We start from the raw sequence: 24,131 nt of genomic DNA, 5'->3' as shown, positions 1-24,131 counted from the left end.
GGAAGCAATGGCTACTCTGGTGGCGCACCAGTGGCGTCACACCAAGTCCATAGTCCGCCCGCAGATTTCACATGCGGGCTAAACGTATATTTTAGTGTGTGCCTTAGCCTTCAAGTCATCCGTCATTCCACAAGTGGTCCAAGCGCGATGTATCTTTGTGTTTTGTCTATATATGATACAACTTTGCGGGGGGTAACATCCAAGTAAAAAATACGCCTGCTCTCCTTCCCCCTAACCACGCTCTTCAACCGCTGCTTTATATAGCAGCTCTTTTGAACAGAAGAGAAAGTGCGTGATTTAATAAACTCAGTAGCTCGCGACGTTTGTTTTTAAACTATGTAAGAATAATCCAGATGTTGCGTTCTCCACCGGAGCGAGCAAGAGGGCGTCATAAGCAAGGGCCACCTAAAGTATTTAAACCAGGATCGTCACATAACGGCCAGGGCAGATTATCGAGAGAGAACGAAGAGAAAGAACATTACTGCGACGTAGTATTAAGCGCCAAGGATGTTCCGATCTAGAGTCATAAAGGCCAGCTGGTCCGAGGCTAGCTAGACCCGCCTCCTCGGGAGAAAGAGGCATGGAAATGGTTTGGTTTGGTTTGGTCTGATTTATGGGGTTTAACGTCCCAAAGCGACTAAGGCTATGAGAGACGCCGTAGGGGAGGGCTTCGGAAATTTCGACCACCTGGGGCATGGAAATGGGAGCGCCTACTCACCGAACCCACATTGTCATTAGACGCGGGGCATTTTGGTCACGACATATTGGATGGTAATGGTTGCCTCGTACACCTCGGATAAGCTCTTCTACATTTGTGTCGCTGTAAAAATTCTTTGACGCGACCACACTGATTGACGATATCAGGTTTGCTGTTGCGCATATGAGCACCTCTGACGAGGGTGAATGTGCCCACTAGAGCCCCTCCTGCGACTCTGTCTTCATCAAAGTCGGAGGAGCTCCTTCAAGCCTTCCTATCGCTTTTCTACAGCATCGCGCTGTTGGTCTTCATGAAAGTGCATTGGTTTTCGCTGCATGCGTGTGTCGTTGGCTAGAATTATTTGGACTTACAGCTTTGAACTACGCTCGTTTCATATAATATAGAGTACGGTATGTGTGGCTTGACGTCCCAAGGCTGCAGGTGGGCTATGAGGGGCGCCGTAGTGCAGGACTTCCTATCAACTTCGACCCTGTGGAATTATTTAATCGACATTAACATTGCACAGCGGACGAGATTGCATTTAAAAATGCAGCCGCGGCGGCTAGGATTTGGTCCCACTGTGACCTTGGGTTCACGAGTTGAACTCCATAGCCACTGAGACAATGCGCTTTTCATAACTGCATCACAGCGGTCGTTTGGGCCAGTTGGCGTATGTTTACGCAAACTGATTAACTAAGAAACAAGCATAACAGAGGCCATGGAAGAAAAGCGATATGCTACACTTTTAAACTTAAGAGCTGGAGGGCTAGCCTTTGACATCATTTCCTAAGCCTATGTCCCGCTGGTGCAATATGCGCAATGCTTCATATACCTATCCGCTGACATAAAATGCGTCTAGATATAATCGTTCGGCTCTTTTTCCCCTAAGTACTCCATGCCACGCAAAGAAAGTGGTGCCAGTGCGTCGCTGACTGCGAATGCACACCACCACGCTTCAGCGTACGGTTGCGATACGTGCAGGCCTACCCAGGTGAAGTGGCCCCTCCTGGTGGCCAGCTGCCACCACAAGAGCGGAAACTACCAGCAGGCGCTGACCACCTACCGAAGCCTGCACCGAAAGTTTCCCGAGAACGTCGAGTGTACGTACCTGCACGCGCGCTGACGCTTATCGTATAGAGCACTTCCGTGGCGAAGGTCGATAGGGCTGAGAATGTACGCTACTCTTTTACGCCCAAGTACGCTCGGGGCAGCCCTGCAGTCTTTTGAAGCCGAAACACACGCCAGACACTGACAAAAGGGTTGCTAGGAAGTAGGAAAACTTTTGCTTAAGCGGTTAATCGCGGAATGTTCTGAAATCTTTGTGTCAAATAAGAACCTTCGAAAACGAATCATCCACCAACACCTTACGGGACTTAGGTTTGTCAACTGTGACACTCCGTGTTGCAAATAAGGTTGCCACGGCAGCATTAGTCGCTTGTGCGTATGCGCGGTATCATACCACATCGTACCGCATTGTAAGTTATCATCTGCTCTTAGATTAGGACACATTTTATCCTATTCGCATCAATAGAAAAGCAGTGAAGGCACTACAGAGATGTGCGTGAGTAAAAACATACAGCCAGTCCAAATTCGCTTTTGTTGCCTGGTCTTTCCGCTATCAGCGGTAGGGTGAGCGAATGCTTTGTCTTGCCAGAAAAGGACAGCCTTGAGGAAGGAAACATTTGAGCTTCTCACGCGAAAACACATTATTTCTCGGCAACCTAGCTGTCACACTGGTTCACTCGTCAGCTGCAGCACTCTAAACAGAAAGGAGTTAAAAGAGAGTAAACTCTCCTCTAGCGCACTGTTTTATATAGAAAGGAGTGCGCTGGAGGACAGCTTACTCCCTCTTTACTCCCATTTAGGAATATTTGTGCTTAGAGTGTGCTGCTTTATTTTCGCTCCGGAATGCACGTGCACGTCGTCCCTCTGCAGGCCTACGTTTCCTCGTGCGGCTGACCGGCGACCTGGGCCTGAGCGAGTCCGCAGAGTATGCCGCCAAGCTGAAGAAGGCTGAGAAGGCCAAGGAGATGAAGGAGCAGGTGCGCAGCTGGACACAGACAACTTAGTTGAAGGGCGTCTTTTATAGAATGCCTCTTTAAAATGATTTGCTCCACGTGGTATCAGTGTGGCCGTCTGCACGCACCGGTAGTCCCGCAGCCTGGGCGTACGTTGGTTTGGACGATGCTGGGTTTCGTAAAGCAATCGCAAGAACTGGGGGGGGGGGGGGGGGGGGGGTCTGAAAAGAGTAAAAGACGGATAGCTGCTTTTCTCCCATGTTTTGTAGCGTGAGCTACATTGCCCATAGTCTCGCCATTTCGCGTGCTCCCTCCGTCGACCACACTGCGCATGCGCGAGGAGCGAGTGACGTCACTGCGCACAGCTGGCGCGCCGCGCCGCTGCTGCCGTCGGCGCACAGCTACGTGGCGTCACTGCTCACGCAACGTATATCTTGGCATAGCAGTGCTAAGCCACTGCCAACATTTTTTTCCCGTTGCTTCGAAGCGAGGCGTTTTTTCCTCATGAGGATTGATACATTGGTTATCGCGCATGTTCCATCTTCCAGCGCCGTACATTCCCTCGATGACTCCCTGTAAGGCAGTTAATTAGAAGCAGTTAATTAGAAGACTAGGCCTAGCATTTAAAATGAATAATGAATTACATCATGGGCGCGTTATACTTTCTGTCAGCTTACTCATTTAAGCGATTGATCAGCGATGGCTGAAGAAGACGAACAGCGCTCCTTACGTCCTTGCAGAGAACCAGCAGCAGCGGAAGTCGGAGCGGAAGCCACCGAAGCAGCGGTCGCCTGTCGAGAGACGGCTCTGCCAGCAGTAGTAAGTGCAACTCGGCTGCACTTAAGCTGCTCTGCCTTTTTTCTAACTAGTATTTACGGCAGCTATTTCTTCAACTAGAGAGCTAAACAAATGCTACTTGCTAAACTGCTGCCTTAGCTGCTCCGAAAATGTTCTTGGAGAGAGCGGGGTGTTGCTTATCTATTTATACCGCACTTCTTGGTCATATACTAGCTGAAAAACTCTCTAGAGAGTACGTGCATCGAAATTCGGCACTGACTTATCCGAAATTTGGAAGTTAACTATCAACACCACATTAAGGCATTCACATACACTGCTCAGTACTGCTCGACACGTGTATTGGAGTGAGAAAAGAAAGGTGCAAGGCATCACCAATTCATCACAGGAGATATCATAGGCGGCCTCAATTAGCCTTCTCGCGCCCGGGAACAAGCCGCAGGTCTTGTCCAGATTTCGATTAGGATTTGCGTAGCTGGTACGCCGAATAGCTGTGATTAATGCTGCAACAGTCTGACATAGACACCCTCGATATGATTAGACATTTCATCGCCCTTAAGGTTGGTGCCTGAAACCTCGTATATACAAGGAGATTTTTGTTAACCTTTACAGATTTTTATTAAAAAAAATTACATCCGATTTAGCTTAGCCAAACGCGAAGTATGTGCCCTATCACGTCGTCATCCCCAGGATTCCGGCCCATGCGCCTCGGAAAACCGGTCGCGCCATCTCGCGACAGCCGGCGGCGCGGCGGCGCGTAACTGAATGGCGATGAAAAATAAAAAAATCAATATCTCATCACGCATAACAGTTACAAGCGAGCTCTGACCCTGAGGGGTTAAATTCCTCATAAAGTTTCTTTTACTAAAGTTTCATCACTGTGGCTTAAATATTGCGTTTACCCTGCGCGATGAGATATGGTCGCATGATGCCTATGACGAGGTCGCGAAAAAAACCCCACTTGTCCTCATTTGATCACTCACCGCTGCCATGATTTACAATATATCGGACTGCTCTGGGAGCTTTAGGTAGCGAAATGTCCCATCTTTTAATAGATGTAAAGTATTTTACATTTGAAAGAGGCAGAATTTTTCCCTGGCTATTTTTCTATTCATCATGCATCCTCAGCATCGGCAAGAAACGTGTGGCGCCATCTCTTGGTGCGTTTGGCTAGGCGCACGTCTACGCTTTTTTTTATTGCTTTAAGGAGATCAAGTCATGCCTTGTGAATGCGCCCTTTTATTAAAAGTGTCCCCACCGGATGTAGGCACACAAACATGGGCCGCTACAAGAAAGTGCTCGCCATGTATGGGTATTATAGAGGATTATAAGCAAACTCCGGAGCTTTACAGACACATTTACTATTGCAAACGCATACAGTGGCTACTTGAGGATGAGTGATAGTGGAAATGCGTGCGCATTAACTATACAAAGCCAGGAAACTTAGGTATTAGCGCATTAATCGCTACATATTAAAGCTCAATAGCGTTCAGCTCTTCGAAAGTTTAGGCGATGCGGTCAAAATGCAGCAGGGATGCTTTGAAATCAGTGTACCTCTGTAGTCTCTTTATTGAATATAAAGCTATTTCTGTAAGGGTACAAGCCCAATCAAGCCGAATTCGTTTGGCTTCTTGCTGTACTCCTGTCATCTGTACATATATAGATGCCCATAAGCTTGTACGTTGCAAGTACTGCAGGAATCTATGCAAGAAACCTGGTGCTCCGTTTCGTGCCTGTTTCACTAACTGATTGTGCGCATTAGGCAATTTGTCCAATGTAACAATTCGTAGTGTGGTAATTCACAGCATTCTAGTTTGTTAAAGTGCCTCCAGTCATTCGATCATTCACCGTCGCTAAGGGCTTTGCCATTGCCATAATCGCTGCTAATTTCCGCGTTCATGTCAAAAGTGTGTGCAAACTATGAAGCGATAACGAAGTGTTTATAGAACGGCATGTTGTGAGCTATTCTGACAAATCCGCCATTTGCTGTGCAGGAAGCTACGCCTTTTCCCAAAGCTGCAACCCAGAGGCAAATCCAATTAAAATTTTATGACTATAATTTGCATTTATTTGAGAAGTAAACGCCAGCCAAATAAGTTCTTGTAGGATAACACGACGTTTCAAAGCCGGCTCTGTTTCTGCTTTAAGGCAGCAGCTGGGCGCTCCATCCGGGCCACTTGCGCAATGCGCCGCTCGCGCTGTCCAGTAGCGACAGGACGCTACGTGCACGCGGCCTAGAATATGCACTTAATTTACGCGCGTTGTAAATGTGTACAACAATGCTTAGGCACTAGCTTGCGAGCGGCGCGAACTTGATACTTTTTTGCATTTTGTGAATTGTGTTCAAAACTTCCCCGTCTTTTCTGCCGGTCGCTTTCCTCCGTACTTTTCCTCGCTATCCTCTCCCTGTGACTTCCCCGGCTCTGAATTCCGTGAATTCCACCGGCTGCAGCTCTCGTGTTTCCTTTTTGTATTTCTTTGTCAGTAAACGATTACTACTACTTCTTGAAGGTGCGACTGCGGGCGCGTTGCGGAGCCTTCTTTAAGCTCACATAAGGTCGACCGCAGGGTCACGGAGCTTAAACCGTGGATGTAGGAAAAAGGAGCGGTTCCCAGAAAACATTCAACATTCTCCTCCGTCATGACTCAAGTAGAAGGCTTCTGCGCAGTTTGGTTCGGTTTCCACCACAATAGTGCCGTCAAAGTCACCCCTGTGGTGGCATGGCTGGGAAGTACGGCCACTGCGCTTCTGTTCATTTGCTTGACATAAGCTTTGTGCTGCTTCACTCTTTCCGTCATATTGTTGGTGTCCCCAGCCTAAGCCTCGTTTACATGAACCGGACTGCGGTAGATCGAATCGGGGGGTCAAGTTGTGTAAGGTCAGCCCGACTCGACGATTGCGTGTTTACATGAACTAGATTTTAGCGAGTCGAGACCGGTTCAACTGCAGCGACACCAAGCGTCGAGCAGCGCAGCGGGTGAGGGCAGTGGCAGCCTCCAAGATTGCGGCACGGCACCGCTGTCTCGCAGGCGCGATGGCGCAAGCGTAAAAACAGGATCGTAATTTATGCTGTCCACTCCCGCTAACCCGACTCTTCGTCTCTATCCGGTTTACGTGCTATCTTCCGTTGGGATTGAGCGAGTCAACCCCCCCCCCCCCTGCAGCGGAGTTGACTGGACTCACTTCCTCGACTCCCGGAACCGACTGTGCGGTGTTTACATGAAACCAGTAACCGGTTTTCAACTGAATTCCTCAACTAAACCCCTTCAAGTAAACGCCGCTCTAGACACCAAGCACTCGAGCAGGGTTCTTGCGTACCACGCCTTGCATCTTTTCTGTAGGACGACGGGTCTTCGGGACATGGGAGGAGGCGCCTGATAATGATGTCCGGCTGGTACCCAGTTTCCACCGCTTCCTTTCCGCGAATGCTGGCCAAAGTTTTGCTGACGCCTTTTACGTACAGATTGCATACGCGTTTTTGCTCCTGGCGTGTACTTAGCCTACGCGTAGAATTGTTTTCGTTACGTTTTTTCCCATAAGGATGTTTTCTTTTGTTGACAAGTTTTAATGGTGCAAGGGCCGCCTTGCACCAAAGAGCGCCATGGAACAGTGTTTTCTTCTACATAAGGTTAGGTGAAAGACATTTTTCGAGTCAATTCACCTCAGAGAAACCGCGAAAAAATTTGTATGCATTGGAAGGCGATAGGTACCCGGGGGGCACTGGGAATCCAACAACCGAACCGCCCGCGAACCGCATGCTCAAAGCACTGCTATCGCTGATTTTAAAATAAATAAGGAAGAATTGGGCATCGCTTTCAACCTAAACTTGCTTGAATTTCACGCTATCCTTCCTACACAACTCTTTGACAATATGTTCCTCTCAGAAAGGCTATGACAACGCGACGCAAGATTCGCAGAATTATATGTATGACGAACACAGGGAGAAAAGGGCGTTTTTATCCAGAGGTACGTAGGTGACCGGTTGCGGGGGTAAGGGGGAGGAGAGAGCAAAGGGCAGTAGGGAGAGGGTGCTGTCTCCTGCTGTACCTTTGTGTGCGCCTTTCTCTTTTTCACCTTTTACTTTTCCTCGAGCCGTGGACCGCAGGCCGAGCTTTCTTCTAAAGTGGGCTGTTTTTTTTACTTCCGACGCTGAAGAACGACAAAGCTGGCGCGTCTGCCAAACCGGTCCTGAAAGGTCTCATGCATGAACGCATCCTTGCCGGCTCACGTAAAAAAAAAAAAAAAAAACCCTTACAGCTGCTAATGTGCCACTCCTGACTGAAGCGGTCAAACATTTCCCAAAAATCCCATCAGAGTTTTTGGAGAGAATCAATTGCATTCTCTGACGTCCTGGTTACGCAGGACTGCCACCAGCTTTGTGAAGAGAGCAGTGCAAGGCACAAAGAGTGGCACAAAAATAAATTTTGGTCCATTTGTCGTGGCTACGGCAAATGCGAATTAGGCGTTTTAGCACTGCGGTTTCGATATTCGAATCCACTGATCACGGCTGCAAGTTGATGCAGAAGATACCCAAAGCACAGCGCGAGAGACGGGTAGTTTAGGACACGCGATGTTCGGCTGCGGTGATGTAAGAGCGAGTGCTGTGCTGCTGAGGTGTGTCGTATTACGTGTCATGTCGATCTGCTACTGTTTTCCATATGGTTTGAACATGGTTCATGTACATAGAACAAAAGACAGTGATGTATTGGTCTGATGCAGTGGCCAGCAAAACTAATCTAATCGCGCCGTCCGGATTCGCAACCCACTCAGTCCGTAAGGTATTCTCTTTTAGTTAACTTTATTTAAGGTCAAGAAAACTCCAGACATACAGACGGACCTAGGCGAACACTAAGAAGCCTCACCACCGGGTAAAAAAAAAAAACTTTGATCGCATCAGGTCGCTGTTGTTCCACTGCCATGTGGAGCAAGACCTTTCTGCGGCCACGTAATTGGTGGAAGCTTCGAAAACCACGTGTCCTCAGCCTGTGTGTCAAGAAACCAGCCGTATTGCGTTTATTTTTTCTTTTCTCACGCAGCGTGTTCAAGGCGGGCTGGCTGTGCGGCTGCCCTCCGTGTTCCCTTTGTTGGCGTGCAAGAAAAGGAAAAGTCGGGTCGCGGCTAACAGGGCTCTGTGCCTTCTTCGTGAGACTTCGAGCGATGATTTGTCAAAAATTACTGCAAGTATACACATCACATAAGACATGACTAAACGTCCCATAAGCGGCACAGAACTTTTTCGAGACAACGGGACAAGATTTTGCTGTCACGAGCCTGGACAGTGGTTAGATGGAGAGTGAACTGAACAAATAATGGAACTTAAGAAGTTTGACAGCCACGAAAAAATACATTTGCGTTGAGGAGCCAGAAATTGAGGTAGCCTCGTTATTGCGTTTAGTAAACGTCCTACATAACGCTAATTGCCTTTTGTGTTTACGAAGTAATTTTTAGCTCAATTTTTTTTTGTCTGAAACTAATTTCTGCACGCCAGGAACGGTTTCAGAATCAGCCGGGGCATTCTCATATCGGCTAACAAGAAACATGTGTCATAAGCTTCAATCTCAGTTACAGCACGAACACCTTAAGACACAAGCCTAGTGTACATGAGCATAAAGCGTGGAATAGGAGACTTTAGCGCTGCACCCAGCTTCTCCCCCTGGGACGGTCCGCCTTGCCATGGTAAAGGGGCTTTTGCTCTGAAGAAAAGCTGACGCACAGAGTTTTGCTTAGGGCCATAGCCATCATGCAGTATACTTACGAGCTTACTTCATTTTTTGGTTTGCCTGCGCGATGTCTCATAAAAGCCCTATCGCAATTGGCAGATCACGCCGTGCGCTTTCCATGCTGGAAGAATGTGCTGATCGCACTTTCAAGATTATGCTAAGAGCGGCGTCGACTGCTCACTTCCAGAAGGTGAGCGCGCACGCTTCATTCAGAACGCGCTTGGCAGCGCTACAATGCAGTAGCGCAAGAGCGTAATGAAGTGTTTTTTCTTTTGCATATTTAGCGAGCATTCCATGAAAACTCGAAAAAAGGGCCACGGACGTTGCTACAAAAAACTGGATCGGTTCTTTCGTAACGCCCCTGTACAACTTAACAAAATGCACGTTCCCTTACAGTAAACGTTAAAATTATGTATAATTGATCTTAAATAAGGAACTAATTAAGCGAAAATAACAAATACTCTGAGGAGCGCCACACAGTGAGCAACAACATGTCGTTGGTTTCACCTAGCTACGCAGCAACCCTTTTTTTTAATCTTTGGTGCAAGTTCCGTGAAACACCCTGAATAGATTTGGCCTGCAATTGCGTCTATCTGGAATGAGGCAGGGGCCCTTGTGCTTGCCTCGTCCTCTGGAATAATGACACACGCACCATATGGCGCCTCTTGGAAAGCGCTTGGGTGCTTTATTTCGTTGCTAAGGCGTTTCACTAAAAACCTAGCGTTCCGTGTTTTCAGTATTTCTTTTTTTTCCATTTGGGGGTTATATGGTGTTTATTTTTTCTCTTTGGTTCGATGATTTTCGCTTTTTACTTTCATTGCCGGAGAGAAATCGGCGTTTATCGGGATAGGTGTTGTAAAGCGGCTGTATAATTACGGAAGAAAATATAACGCACCTGAATTTTTTTATTAAACACATATACCAAACACCCTACCCAATGAATTAATGCCCAAACGAGTAAAAATAAAAGAGAAATGCTATGACAGCAACGGAACGCTGTACGACGTAAGGTTATTCAAAATTTTGGCGCGAATGTAGTTGGGAATATTGCCACCGCATTGAGCCTTTGCCAGTGATGGCATCGCTTGGATTGTCTGTAGTGTATGTAGTACATACACACGCAAATACTTGGAACGGCGAACGCACGGCGCCTGATTTTCTCGTAATGGAACTATAAGGCTTTAAAGAGTATAAAATGTTATATTTACACGTAGTGAAAACAAAATGGACACGTACATTGAGAGATTTGTCAGCCATCGGAGGAATGCGGTCAGAAAGCACACGTTTTACATTTGCGCTTGATGGGGGGATGGCAAGAAAATCAAGAGATGGTTTTAACAAGGCCGGCCATTCTTTACAGCGCGCTCTCCATAAGCTGTGAAAGCAAACGTCAGCAGATGTAATTTTGAACAGCGATTATTCTGAGATCCTTCTTTCAAAAACAGGTGGTCTGCAGAGCTCACAACAGGCTAAAATAATCCATTAAAGACTTCTTTGTCATCAATTCCTGCTCTATGGACGGGTCCACAACTTGCACTTGATGCCAGAAGTCATCGCTATCAAGTGAGTTTTCGCGGAAGCTGCGCATATATTTCTCGCGGACTTCATAGCTTCTCGAGTAGCGAATATATCGGTCTTCGCACCAAACGCTGACCATTCAGGAAGGTATTGACCAGTGAAGGTGCAGGCTAGATGAACCAGGATTGAGTACACGCGGCAGACAAGTGCCTCCTCTGATTCCAATGAGTTTATTGCTGTGTTTATTGCTTCGATGTTCTATACCACGTGATTACACTTCACAAAAACTATATATACAGTCATGTCTTCGGGGATAGCGAGTACTGCTAGCAGGCTCTCGAGCTTTTCACCTTTTGTTTGATTGCTCTCCAGAAACCAAGAACATGAATGAACGCTAAAAAAAAAGTACCAGCTCTCAGGGGAACCACAGTGGCAAGTTGCCAAACTGGCAATGAGAGAGACGTGCAGGCAATATGAAAATCCTGCCGTATTCCCCTGGAGCCTGTAAGCACTGCTGAGCGGAAAGAGCAGAAGATTTTGTCGGGTGGGGAGCTTGTCCTGGGTACTCTCGTGTCCTGTTGCGTTCCTCGTTACAGGAAACTTATGCCTGACCTACAAACTCGAAAACCGTCACGCTGGTAAAGAGAAGACAAAGGAACGCGACAACAGAATTTGGTTTCGATTGAAAGGAATGGTACCAAGGACAGTTCAGTGGGGCTGTGTTCCGGGTGAACTGGAGAAAAAAAAGTAGAGTATACATTTCTTCACTTGAAACTGGCATTCTTTTCTTCAAGGACGGCTGCAAATCAGTGTTTATTGGTTTTCCAGCATTCATATCAAAATGCCGCGGGGGTCATTTTTCGGAGTTTAACGGAGTTTAACGGATACCGAAAACACGGCATCTCTACTTGTAACAGGGTTAGTTGGTGCGATTGCAATGTTATACCCCTGTCACACTAGCAAATTTAATGTCATTCGAATCGAATGACATTAGCACCTAATGTCATTATTCGACTGCTACACGGGAACATGTAATGTCATTAGGTTCGAATGACATTCGCCATCGAATGAGTTAAGGGAACTCATTCGCATTCGATCTCGAACCGAATGCGTACTCTGGACACCAGATACGCAGCAGGAACAAGCGACGCGAAAAAAATAATGTGCACACTGCCAAACCTAGAAAGTGCATTTATTTAGTTCTGCTAAAAAAAAGTTAATGTTGATGTGAATCTGTTCACACTAGAGGCTGTCGTGGATAGCTATTACTCTCGGTCTCAGCAGCCTACAGCAGCGGCCGAGCACGAAGCAGCGTCTTTCCCGCGACCGTCGGTCATTTTGGGATGCGTGATTCTTGCTGACTGGCCTGCCCTGTTTGTTAAGCTCGAAGCTACTTAAAGACGTAACTGAGCAGTTCACCTTTTGGAAGTCATTTCCAAGCTCCGCGCGTGTCCGCGCGCCGCCATGTCAGCCATTTTGTTTGTTTACATTTATCGGATTTGTGGTTGACTTTGTACTTGGCTTGGCTTTTGATGGCTAAAGTGGTGCAGAATGGCCGCAAATAATATTTTAAGCGTATAATACGGCACACAAATGTTCTCACCCGCTTTTGAAACACTGCACAACAATTTCAAACATCTTTTATGTGCTCCGATGACGTTCGGTTGGACTATTTTTTTTTTCAGCGATCGTCGATGCCATCATTTTCGAATGACATTACTTTTTTCCGTGTGGCACCGAAAGAGACCGAATGACATTCGATGCATCGAATGCCATTAGGTTCGAATGACATTAAATTTGCTAGTGTGACAGGGGTATTAGAACTACGCTCACTTCAATAAACCGGCCTACACGGATTCGTGTACTACCAGTACGTGTGGGTCTTTGTTCTGTACAGTCCAGCCAGCGCAGCTCTAACGCAATATGTTTTCCTCTTTCCGACTTTCTCACGGGAGCCAGATCGTTTTCAGCTTAACTTCCACACTTTCACGCAGCTGCTGCGCGGCTTCTAGAACGGATATGATAAAACGTTCCGCTGACAAACCACTTGCCCGAGTGCCTGGCATACCGAAGTTTACCAAACATGAACCGATGCTGCAAGCAGTACAGCGACGGCGTACGCCGAACGGGCGCCGAAAAAGGGCATGCACCTCCATGTTCTTGGTGCTGGCTGGCTCCCCCTCTGAAGCCGACGGAAGTAATTTCGAGCCGTGAAGAAAAGAGGTTGGGTGTTCTGAAGGGAAACTCGAACCGCGAAAAGTTCTGGGAACCTGATAGAGCTTCAAGCCATAAAGAAAAGAGTCGCCGAGAGCCCCGCTGTCCTCCGAATGTCGTAAACCGGACCCCGCTTCCTACGCGTGCGCGAGCGCCTGTGCGTTCCGGTGGTGGTCCGGTATTCCAAGAGCGCCCACCTTGAGCGCGTACGCCAAAGAAGGGCCCTTGGAGCACACTTTCAGCATATCGAGTGCCCTCAACAACCGAACATTCTCGTTCGAAAAATGAGGGGGGAGATGTCGCTTTGTCAATATAAGACAGAAGTTGTGGAAAGGATGTGAGGAGCGGGTCGGGACAGGTACTTGTCAAGAGAACGCATCATGGTAACCTTTCGGCAACTTCTTTTTACACTATCTCGATGGCTGGAGGCGTGCGTCGAGGCTTCAGGTTCCGGCATATTAGGGAGCAGCCCCCCTCACCATCTTCCAAGAACGATACAATGGAGGGCTACTGACTCATCCCCCTTCGCGCTAACCCCTTGAACCAGCCGAGCAGGAAGTGGAAACGCGGTCTGTGAACGAGGTTCTTGGTTTGAAGAGACCTTCATGTAAATAAGCTTTCCTGCAATTCTGCAAGTTGTCCATTTACTTCAGACACAATGAATGCCGGCACGTCGAGAGTATGCTAGGGTGCGTCAGCGGACATCAAGGCCGCCAAGCGACCCACAGTGAAAGCGGGTATCTTCCACGGAGCTGCCTTCGTTGTCTGCATTCTCAGTGCACGCTCTGCGACGTATTAACATCGACAGCTGTTGAGGGCATGTTTCTTGGTTGTGCATCGTCGGTGTTGGCGTTGACGTCTGAGAGGTACGAGCACAGTTACATCACGAGTGAAAGAATAGTGAGGCCATGCGTATTGAAAGCAATATGAAAATAAATGCCAATAAGAAATACGAATTTCATCACCTGAAATCTCGCGTTCTACAGTGGTAATCACGTCCTGTGATTTTTGTGTTCTACTCTGAGCGTTTTCTTTTTGTTTTTGATATAGTGACATTGGAGCCTCGACGCTTTGTCGTCGCCAGATGATCTCTGGAGAAACGGAAAGTTTGCTACATTCGACTGGTTTCTAGCCACACAAGGCGAGAACACGCGGTTTTTGAAGCTTTCACCAATTACGTGGCCGCTGAAAGGTCTCGTCCGTTCACAATGGTTTGCTTTATTTGATACTGCACACAAGCCATAATAACACAGTGCACGCATGTTTAATGAGAAGGAACGAAGTAAAGGCTCTAGGAAAAGCCTTTCAGCATGTCGTATTTTTCGGTAAGTGAGCAGACGAGAACCACGGCCACTCGGTGTTGCGGTTCCATCGAGCGGCCGTTTTTTTATCAACCGCCACCTCCACGAACTGGTAAAACAACAGCCAGCTGACGCGGTCGCATTTTTTGGTCCGGCACTAAGGCTTGAATTCTCGATTTCAACGTGGTCTGTCTGTATGTCTGAAGCCTGCTTCACCTGAAATAAAATAATCGAAAATGTTTTACGGCCGCGAGTGGGTTTCGAACCCGGGCCAGCGCGAACAGATCAATTTTAGACAACTACATCGCCGCAACCGAGCATCCCGCATCCTAAACTACCAGTCTCTTGCGCTGTGTTTTGGATATCATTTCTTCAACAGCATCCTTGCGCAATGGATCCGAAGATTCCGAACACCGCAACCGCAGTGAAAACCGGAGCGCGGGCGCACCTGCGCATGTGGAGTAACCGCGCTAAATCGTCTGAAATTTATTTTTGTACAACTCTTCGTACCACGCCATGACCACGCGCTCTGCTTTTAACAAAGCTGGTGGAAGTCCTTAAGCTGGTGGAAGGCTTTAAAGAATGTAACTGATCCTCTGCAAAAGCTCTGATGTCATTTTTGGGAGATTTCTTTCGCGCATGGAATGACCCTTCGCCAGGACTGACACATTACGGGTTGTAAGTTTTTTTTTTATGACAGCCTAGAGACAAGAGTGCGTTCATGTATGAGACCTTTCCGGGCCGTTTTCGCAGAGGCGCCGACTCCGTCCTGTTTCACTGTAGGGAGCAGAAAAACAGCGCACTCCAGAAGCAACCACGGTCTGCGCTCTACGACTCGAGGAAAAGTAAAAGGGGGAAAAAAGAAAGGCAGGCAAAGGCACAACAGGAGGCCCCCCTACTGTCATTTTCTCTCCCGCCCCCTTACCACTCACGACCGATCCCCCGTTGCAAAATAACCGCTCTTAAAAAATAACACCAATTTCTCCCCTATGCAACAGCTCACATGAGTCACATCATCCTTCGCCCTTCATGATACTACCCCTCCCTCTTCTTCATCAGTTCCCTGCTGGAAAAAGTTGTATGATGCAATAAACTCATACAGTTTGTCATACAAATATCATATACTGATCATACAAATCATAGAAAATTATCATAGAAATGTCATGCATTTCCGTAAAATCACACAGTCATCATAGAGATGTCACAGAATATCATACAAATTGTATGATATGTCATAAAAATTGCACGATATTCTATGATGAAGCCTCTATGAGGTTATTGCATCATAGACCTTTTTTTCAGTAGGGTTTTATGTTGCGAACAGCGCGTCTTGTTCTTGTAGCCTTTGTGGGAAGAACACTGCCAAAAAGTCATGTCCGAAGGGTACAGTAAAATTTAAGCAAGTTTTGATTAAGACGAAGTCAGCGAAACCGTGGCCAGTATTTTCAAAAAGGAAGGGATGTAAACTACACACAAGCCGGCCACCATTATCGGACGCCTCCTCCACCGTCCTAAAGACAGTCATCCTAAAGAAAAGGCCTAAGGCGTGGTATGTAATACCTTGCTTCAAGAGCTTGGTGTCGTAGGCTGTGAAATATGGGGGTAAGGTGAAGCAGCACAATGCTTACGTCAAACAAATGAACGTAGAGCGAAGCGCGGTGGCCTAGCCCTTCGAGGCGTCTGTCAACAGGACTGACTTCAACAGAACCATTGTGCTCGAGTCCGAGCCAGACTTGCGCAGAACGAAAATAGTCGGCCTAGTCGGTGACGCCGCAGTGTGATTTTCGCGCAGTGCTTTCACATGCAACGCGTATCCAGCGAATTCGGTCGGAGGGACACGCAAGGTTGGTCGATGTTTGCATAGGCAACCCACGATTAAACTCGACAGAAAGGCTGCACGGAATGTGTTGACGATGTTATGGCCAGCGTGTTTTTAGATGCAAGGCAATATTTCGTATGTTGTGATTAGAACAAACAGTTTTGATTACGCCGCGGGAACAGCTCCCACGTGACCCCATGCCGAGACGGCGCGTGACGTGATGTCACGTGGGAGCTGTTGCCGCGGCGGTCTCGACACGCGCGCCTCGAGACCGCCCGTGGCCGCGGCAACAGCTCCCACGTGACACGCGCCGTCTCGGCGCTGCCCATTGGTCAGTCGCAGAGCGAACACACCGACGCTGCGACTGAATTCCAACCGGACGGAACTTGGTCGCAGGCCGTCTGCGGCTGGACCGACGGCCCTCCCCAGTCACAGCGTCGCAGGCGAGAATCGCATGCATGTGAAACGGCCCTAAGTCATGGCACAGTTAATTGTGTGTGTGTGTGTGTGATGGAACAGAGTAAAACACCGGGACAGCGGTTTTTGCGCTGTTCCATCACAAATGCAAATGAGTAACCAACATGCCCAAACTGCTGCCCTTGCTGATTTAAAAGTCGCGGGGGAATGTTAATCGTTCCCTGGAAATGGCTCCCTCTTCTTAACCCGCGTTTGTGGGCTTAAAAAGAACCTGAAACTCCCCTGCAGTCCCTCCTTGAAGAAGTAGTAGTAGTAGTAGTGGTTTGCCAGAGGCAACAACAACTGACAAAAATACAATAACGAAATTAAAAATGTTGCCGGCCGCGGTGATTGCTATCTAATACCTTTGCCCTGCAGTGGGTGTAGTCAGGCTGATGATGATGAAGGTGACCTCAAACATTGGAGCTGCGCCGGTGGAATTAAAGGCAAAGGGAAAGTATAGCGAGAAGTACGTAGCGAAGCGACAGAGAAAAAAGGCAGGGGTAGCTTTGCACAACATATGCAAAATGAAAAAAAAAATTATATGTTCGCACCACTCGCGTGCGCGCGCCTAGGTATTGTTGCACGTATTCGCATCCGTGACGGGTAAATTCACTGCATATTCAGGGCCGCGCGCACGTAGCGTCCTCTCGCTAATGAATCGCACGAGCGGCCCACTGCACAAGCGGTCGGGGTGGAGCGCCAAGCCGCCGCGCTTGAGAAACCCAGTCAGCTTGTAAACGTCGTGTTATCTAAAAATAAGTTCTCTTCATTTCTCAAGAAATTTAAATTATAATCAACAACATTTAACTAAGGTTTGACTCTTGAGTGCTGCTCTGGGTAAAGGCGTAGTTTCTTGCCGAACAGACGGGAAACGCTTCGGAATAGTTCCCAGCATGCCGTTCTATGAAGTCTTCTTTAGATCTTCAAAGTTTGCGTACACCACTGGAATATTTTCCAAAACTAGCATCGCTTGCAGCAGTGGTAAAGCCCTTATCGACGGTGAACGAATAATCATCGGAGGCACTTTACCAACCTAGAAAAAATGTGAACTACCACACTACTAATTGTTACATTGGATAAATCGCGTACCGCGCACAATGAGTCAGTGAAACAAGCATGAAGCGCAGCATCAGGTGTTGCCGCTTATTATACTGCAGCACTTGCTCACTCAACGCATTCGTACTGCATTTTCACCACATCGATAGAAGTTTCGAAGAGCTTACTGCTATCGAAGCCAATATGTTTAATGCACAGAGTAAGAGCCGCATACAAGTATTCGTGAGTGAGCTCTAAGTATGAGCGTCGGGAATTACGCATTTCGCCGCTTGAACGAGTGTCCCTGGAAGTTTCATTGCTTTTGTATTGTTAATGCGTACGCAATATCAGTGCCACTTATGCATATGTGGTCACTGTACGCGCTTAATAAAAAATGTACCTATCACGCAAAAGAGTCCTTGTAATCTCCTCTATCCACCCCGGGCGCGCTTTCTTGTCGCACTTTATGCAGCAGCCCATAGTATAGCCTCACTGCGATGGGAGCACTTTTGATTAAAGTACGCATTCATGTGGCACGACTCAACCTCTCAAAGCAAACAACCAAAGCATAGCACGGCCGGTCTCGACGCGCTCGCTCACGAGCGAGCGCGTCGGGACCACATAAAAAACTTGCTTTCGAAAAATATTTAGTAGTTAGCAGGGCTAAACCGCCCCCAAATTTTTTGACGCAGTTGGCATGCCTACACCGCACTAGCCACGGTCCGGCTTCTTTTCTTTCACCCCAGCAAAGAAGGGAGCGAGTAGGGGAGCGACACAATCAGCGCGCCTTGAATACGCTGGGTGACAAAAGAATAAAGAGAATCTCTGCCGGGGCCCCGAAAAAGCTGGGTTCACGTGAGGGGAGCGCACACAAAGTGGAGAATGCGCGAAGGTGAAGGCATCTCTCCCCCAACCCAGGAAGCAGGAATGTAAGAGGAGAAGGAGGAGCTCAACTTCATGCGGCGCGTGGTGGCAGATTTGTGAACTAGGGGCGCATGAACCAGAATCCTGGCCATAGTATTGCGCTTTCTGTTCGAGGCTAAAGTTTCGAGGTCAGGTTCAGAAAATGATTGGCGAAATCGGCGACTGGAGCTTTAGTGCACCCGCCACGGTGGCTCAGTTGTTAAGGCGCTTGTCTACTGAGCCGGGGTACCCGAGTTCGAACTCGACGTTGGCGGCCGCGTTTCAATAGGGGCGAAACGCAAAAAGGCGCCTGTGTACTGTGCGATGTCAGTGCACGTTAAAGATCCCCAGGTGGTTGAAATTATTCCGGAGACCTCCACTAGGGCACCTCTTTCTTTCTTCCTTCTTTTACTCCCTCCTTCATCCCTTCCCTTACTGCGTATTTCGGGTGTCCAAGACAGGTACTGTTTCATTTCTTTTCCTCAGAACCAATTTTCAACCTTAGTGGTAGCACACTATAAATTTTGGGACCGCTTAACGCGCGATAGTAGCGTGATCTGGATCCATTGCACAAGGATGAATGTTGATGAAGACGACGACAGGCAATGCACAGCACGGGAGACAGTGGCAGTTAAAAATAACGGGTGATCGGTTGAATGCTTAGAGCGAGCAACCTGAATAGATGCCAGCATAGAGTTTCAGTAAGAAACTCTATGGATGCCAGTACTAAGGGATTTGGCAAACTTTAACCGTTTTTGAGTCGCACGGCAGCTTTCAACTGCGGCTGTCACTTTGAATATTATTTTATTTTTATTATTATTTTGCTCTGCTACGACTGTATACTTTTTTTTTTCACCGTGAACTGGAAATGAAAAAAATTGCTAAAATATTGCTAATAAAAAAAATAGCTGAGTGCTTTCGTGCAGTGGCCAGTGAAGCTGATATGTTCGCGTCGCCGCTGATTCAAAACCAAGTCGCAGCGATGTTTATTTCAGGTCTCGCTGGCTTTAGACAAAGAGACAACGGGTTTTTTCGAAATCGGAAACCTTAATTCTAGCTCAATAAAGCTGCGAAGCATGCGTCGGTGAATTTTACAGCATGGTGGATATTATGTACCTTTTGTGGATCAATAATTAGACGCTTAATTAACCTAAATTAACCAGTACAACATTATATGCTAGGGGGCCAAATTATACTACGAAATTGATGGTCGTCAACACCGAATGGGGAGCCCTGTTTTTAATTTTTTCAAACGCCAGTGTATTTCGAAATATAGAACGTCGAAAATATGCGTTAGAAGTCACGTTGAGTGAACTTTTCCGCACTGCAAATTTATAAATTGCGTCTTTCGCACTTCTTATGCACCAAATAGAGGCGCAGTTGGTTTATTTAGTGATGCAGGAGACATTAACTTGATGTCTGCGACAATAACATGCGCAGCGATGCCATTTTACAATTAAGTAATTCGGGAAAACCATCTAAACAGTTATTCTAATGTGTGTTTCTCGCATTCGATATTTCGAACCTCATTGCCGATTCAGAGCATTCAAAAGCGGCTCAAATGCAAATGCTGTTTTAATTTAAGTTAATTGATAGTCTAATTATTTATCGGTATACATATGAGGTGCATAATCTCCAATTTGCAGTACAATCCATCTCAGCGATCGCACCGACATATCTATCATAGATTTCAAACTACAAATCTCTAAAGGTTACAAAAAAAATGCCCTGTAAATCTCCATGCTGTTCTGCTCGTCACTGCGCGCCTTTGTTCCTCAGTGAACCAGGTTCGAATCCTATTCGCGCCTGGTTTGTTGCGTCGCACTATATTGTGCACAAACGAAACAGTTGTCATTAATCATTTCAATCTATACTTAGCATCTGGAAAATGAAGTACCCGCCCATAGCAGCAACATCCACCGTGACCACCTCTACGAAGCGAAGAAAGGTCGTGCTCAGCAGTCTTGCATTCATTTCTCTTCCCTTGTCGCAGGCACCAGCGTGCAGTCAGAGCACGCTGCGACCAAGGGCCGTGCATCCACCAGCAGTGGTCGGAGCAGGCCCCAGATACCGCTGGTCGAGGCCGAGGAGACGTACAAGGCGTCGCAAAGGGAAATAGGTACGTCGGGGCGAATGAATTATAACGCCTATGATTACCTGACTGTATCGCGCCATAGTACGGGCTGAAGCCTGGTAGAGAAAATCGTAGATACGTGCGTCTTCTTGAGGAAGACGATGTATATAGAGAGCGCCTCATTGAAACCAGTGAAGAGAAAATTCGTGGCAGTGGGCGCGAGATAAGGCGGTGAAGGCACGCTCGATAAATCAGTGGAAAAAAAAAAATACCGCGGCAAATTACTCCGCGCTCCACTGAAGGGCACAGTAAGTATCGGGGACAGAAGCTGCGGGTCATAGAAGCGCAGACCGAATACCATTCCTATGTTGCCTTGTGGCCCGGCACCCTGCTATATGGGCCGACCTGCTCGCTCGGGTGCTGGTAACGAATCGTTCAGCAGTGCCTGCGCTACAGCTTTTCTTGAACTAGTTCCGGCATGGAGCAGCTTTACCAATGCGGTCTGCCACAATAAGCGGAAACATGCGTCTTTTCTTTCCCCAATATGTTCTTGTTTTCGTACCGCCCATTGCGTTAACCTAAAGATAGTTTTAAAGTCCAAAGGAACCCGTCGCTTGTGGCATGGAACTCGGAGAACTGACCAGTGCACGCCAATTGTGGAACAAGCCCCGTTCTCCACACCGCCTCCCTTGTGAGCGTAACATGGCCACGCTTATCACAGTCCCGACAGCAAAGTCTGCAGCCACCAGATGACGCGCTGCTACAATCTGCCAGGCGCTTACTCACATCGATGTGAGTGAAAAACTGGGGTCTTCAAGAGAAAGCGTTCCAGTAGGAAATCGTTGCACCTGGTATGACTCCAGCACCTTGAAAATTTCCTGCTTTAGAATGCTCTTGTTGTGAACGAAAATGGCAACCAATACCCGCCATAAACCTTGTTTCCTAGAGTCAGGGACACGAAGATGCAGTGTATGCACATATACTTTATGTCTTTGAACGTACTGAAAGAACAGCTGCCCAATTGGATTTTATTTTTCATGATGTTTTCCTACTTCGAACTTCGAGTCAGTATTACCGAGCCGCTTGCTTGTTTTCAGACAAGCGAAATGCTTAGAGCAAGCGCTGAAAAGCCTCTCTCTCTATAAAATCCACTTGCATTTGTCAGGCGGTCCTCCGCTGAAAAAAATTACCCGCTTTCTCTTCATCCACCGCTAACTTCTTTGGCGAGCCTAATGCAGAAGTGCCTGGCTAAGCCACTAGGGCGAGAAACAGGAGTGGTTTGTACGACTTAATAGGCGTGAAAGCCGATAACCATATCAGCACACACACTGTACGATGATGTGTATGCTTGACAATTTAGAGGCGTGTGATCCCCGTTATGGTACTCACCAGTCGCAAACTTCATTTCTTAAATGAAGAAAGCGCCGCAAAAGACATGAGGTGATCGAGAAAGCGTTCTTTTTTAAGCGTGTTCTTCCATCTGCTCCCTTTCAGCGCTTACCCCGTCCATATGCTCTTTTGGAGTGCTTATGCCATCAATCTACTGTCTTTTGACATCTCTGTCGGACCACATGCATTGCCCAATAGAATAACGAAGCTACTAGCGCAACACAAAAACACAAAAAAAGTCCGGCCACGTGGTCTGGAATAATTGCTTTAAAGCACCAAGACAAAAAAAGACGCTTTGCCACTATCATTCCGAAGGTGATGGTATTAACATGCAGGCATTATTGGCCTTACATTTCATATGTCGGTAATCGTTTTGCCTGTATCTCACTGCCTAACCAAAATGCATCATATACCCCTGCCTGAGAAGGCCAGTGATCTCTGCAGGTTTCGAAACTGGCCTTGATAATACGCGCTTCTTAGTTCGGGTACCTTCAAGTTACAAACAGTGGCACATTCCACCTCTGAAAGTCACAGAGCACTGCCTCACGGTCATCGCATATATATGGGTAAACTAAGAGAATACGCTCTTCGTCACTGACGACAGCAAAGCGTGTGCACAGTACAGTGAACTTTGGGCAAGCCTGCTAGCGCGTAGGCGGGGTCGGTAACTGTCCATACAATGCAGTTTCTCTGTGCCACGAGGGAGTTGCAAAAGAGGAAAAAGTGCAGTGGTGTATAACAAGCTGCTTTGTAAATTCTTTTCTTTCTGAAGTGTTACCGGCTCACTTATACTGTTTTAGCGTAGTGATTCACGAGTTAAGGTAAATAGAGGGGCAGTATGCTATCTTATACATTATGCGAGCTAGCACATAGACAATGCTGTAACGCTTCTTACACATTAGCATTGAAACCACTATGGCTGAAGAAAATTTTATTGTTTCAGAAACCTTTCCATATCAGGTTTACATTGTCACTGCCCAGAGGCGACCATAAATAGGACAAAGCCCCAGAGTTAATGCACGTTTACCAGGCAAGAAACAGGGTTGTGCACAAGCACACTGGTGGGCGCACGGGCGGCCCATCAAAGATGTGAATTTGGCTTCCGCCATGCAGACGCCTCGTACGAGGACCCCCTGGGGCCCCTGGAAGAGAGGCCCCGAACGGCAGCGAGGGCGAGGAACCAGGTCGATGACGACTTCGACAACGACGAGCTCGGTGACGACCTGCTGCCGGAGTGAACCGCCCGTGCGATCGTCCAGAAAAGAATTGCGACGAAAATAAAAACGTTGAGTTCTTCTAACCGTAACAGCTACCGTCCCCATCGACAAAAGAACCCGGGAAAGTACACAGAAGAACAAAGGCGTCTCCGATAGAATTACCACCTGCCCTGTCGTGTGCCACTTCTAGGCGCCGTACACCGGCAAATTTCCTGATATCTCATTGTGACCCTATGCCACCCATGGCCACGTTTCAGTTCCCCTGGTGTCCGCATTTTTGCGTAAAACATTCCCGCTCATCTCTTCAGAACATTGCAAGTCTGCTTAAACCTATATCCTTAATTTGATTTCACCTGTAATATAAGCTACCAGTGTCAAGCATGGGGTCCTATTGGAAACGTAACAGAAACTGGACTTTCTAAGACATCCTGTATCATAGGTCTGCACATACCTTAAATGCAGAGCCATTTGTTTTCCAGCGACTGTTTTAAAGCGTCCGTTCCTGGGTTTCGCGTCGTGATAGTTGTAGTATTAAGTAGCTGTAGTAGTAGTAGTAGTAGTGGTAGTAGTAGTAGTAGTAGTAGTAGTAGTAGTAGTAGTAGTAATAGTAGTAGTAGTAGTAGTAGTAGTAGTAGTGGTAGTAGTCGTAGTAGTAGTAGTAGTAGTAGTAGTAGTAGTAGTAGCAGTAGTAGTAGTGAACTAGTAGTAGTGTGTCGTATTCGTCGGCGTAACGGTGTTTGCTTTGTCATAGGAACCATCCCAGGGTGGTTACCGTGGAAGAAGGAGGGTAAAATGTTAGTAAAGAAATCCGTAACCGGCTGGTGGTTACCACCGGGCAGGCTAGAGTGGAAGGAGACGGGCACCTATACAGTTTAAGTTTAGGAAGATGCAACCGGAAGGTGGTTACCATGGAAAAGGGGGATGCTGTGTGGCGGGGGAATCGCAAACGGAGGGCAGTTACCGTGGAAGGA

General features: G+C 47.4%; 1 protein-coding gene across 1 annotated transcript in view; it reads left to right on the top strand.

Annotated features, from left to right (window-relative positions):
• Positions 1–23,196, top strand: part of nompB (intraflagellar transport protein 88-like protein nompB) — an 81,566-nt gene extending 58,370 nt beyond the window's left edge. Inside the window, exons 21-25 of the mRNA XM_089569298.1 lie at positions 1,679–1,797; positions 2,633–2,739; positions 3,456–3,534; positions 20,474–20,599; positions 23,057–23,196. Of these exons, the coding sequence (XP_089425424.1) occupies positions 1,679–1,797; positions 2,633–2,739; positions 3,456–3,534; positions 20,474–20,599; positions 23,057–23,181 (556 nt within the window). The 3' untranslated portion in view covers positions 23,182–23,196. The remainder of the gene's footprint in view (positions 1–1,678; positions 1,798–2,632; positions 2,740–3,455; positions 3,535–20,473; positions 20,600–23,056) is intronic.
• The last annotated feature ends 935 nt before the right edge of the window (positions 23,197–24,131 follow it).

The sequence above is a fragment of the Amblyomma mixtum genome, chromosome 2 (assembly GCF_055824585.1).
Source record: "Amblyomma mixtum isolate Tamu chromosome 2, ASM5582458v1, whole genome shotgun sequence".
Taxonomy (NCBI): domain Eukaryota; kingdom Metazoa; phylum Arthropoda; class Arachnida; order Ixodida; family Ixodidae; genus Amblyomma; species Amblyomma mixtum.
This window is presented reverse-complemented; position numbering and strand designations above follow the sequence as displayed.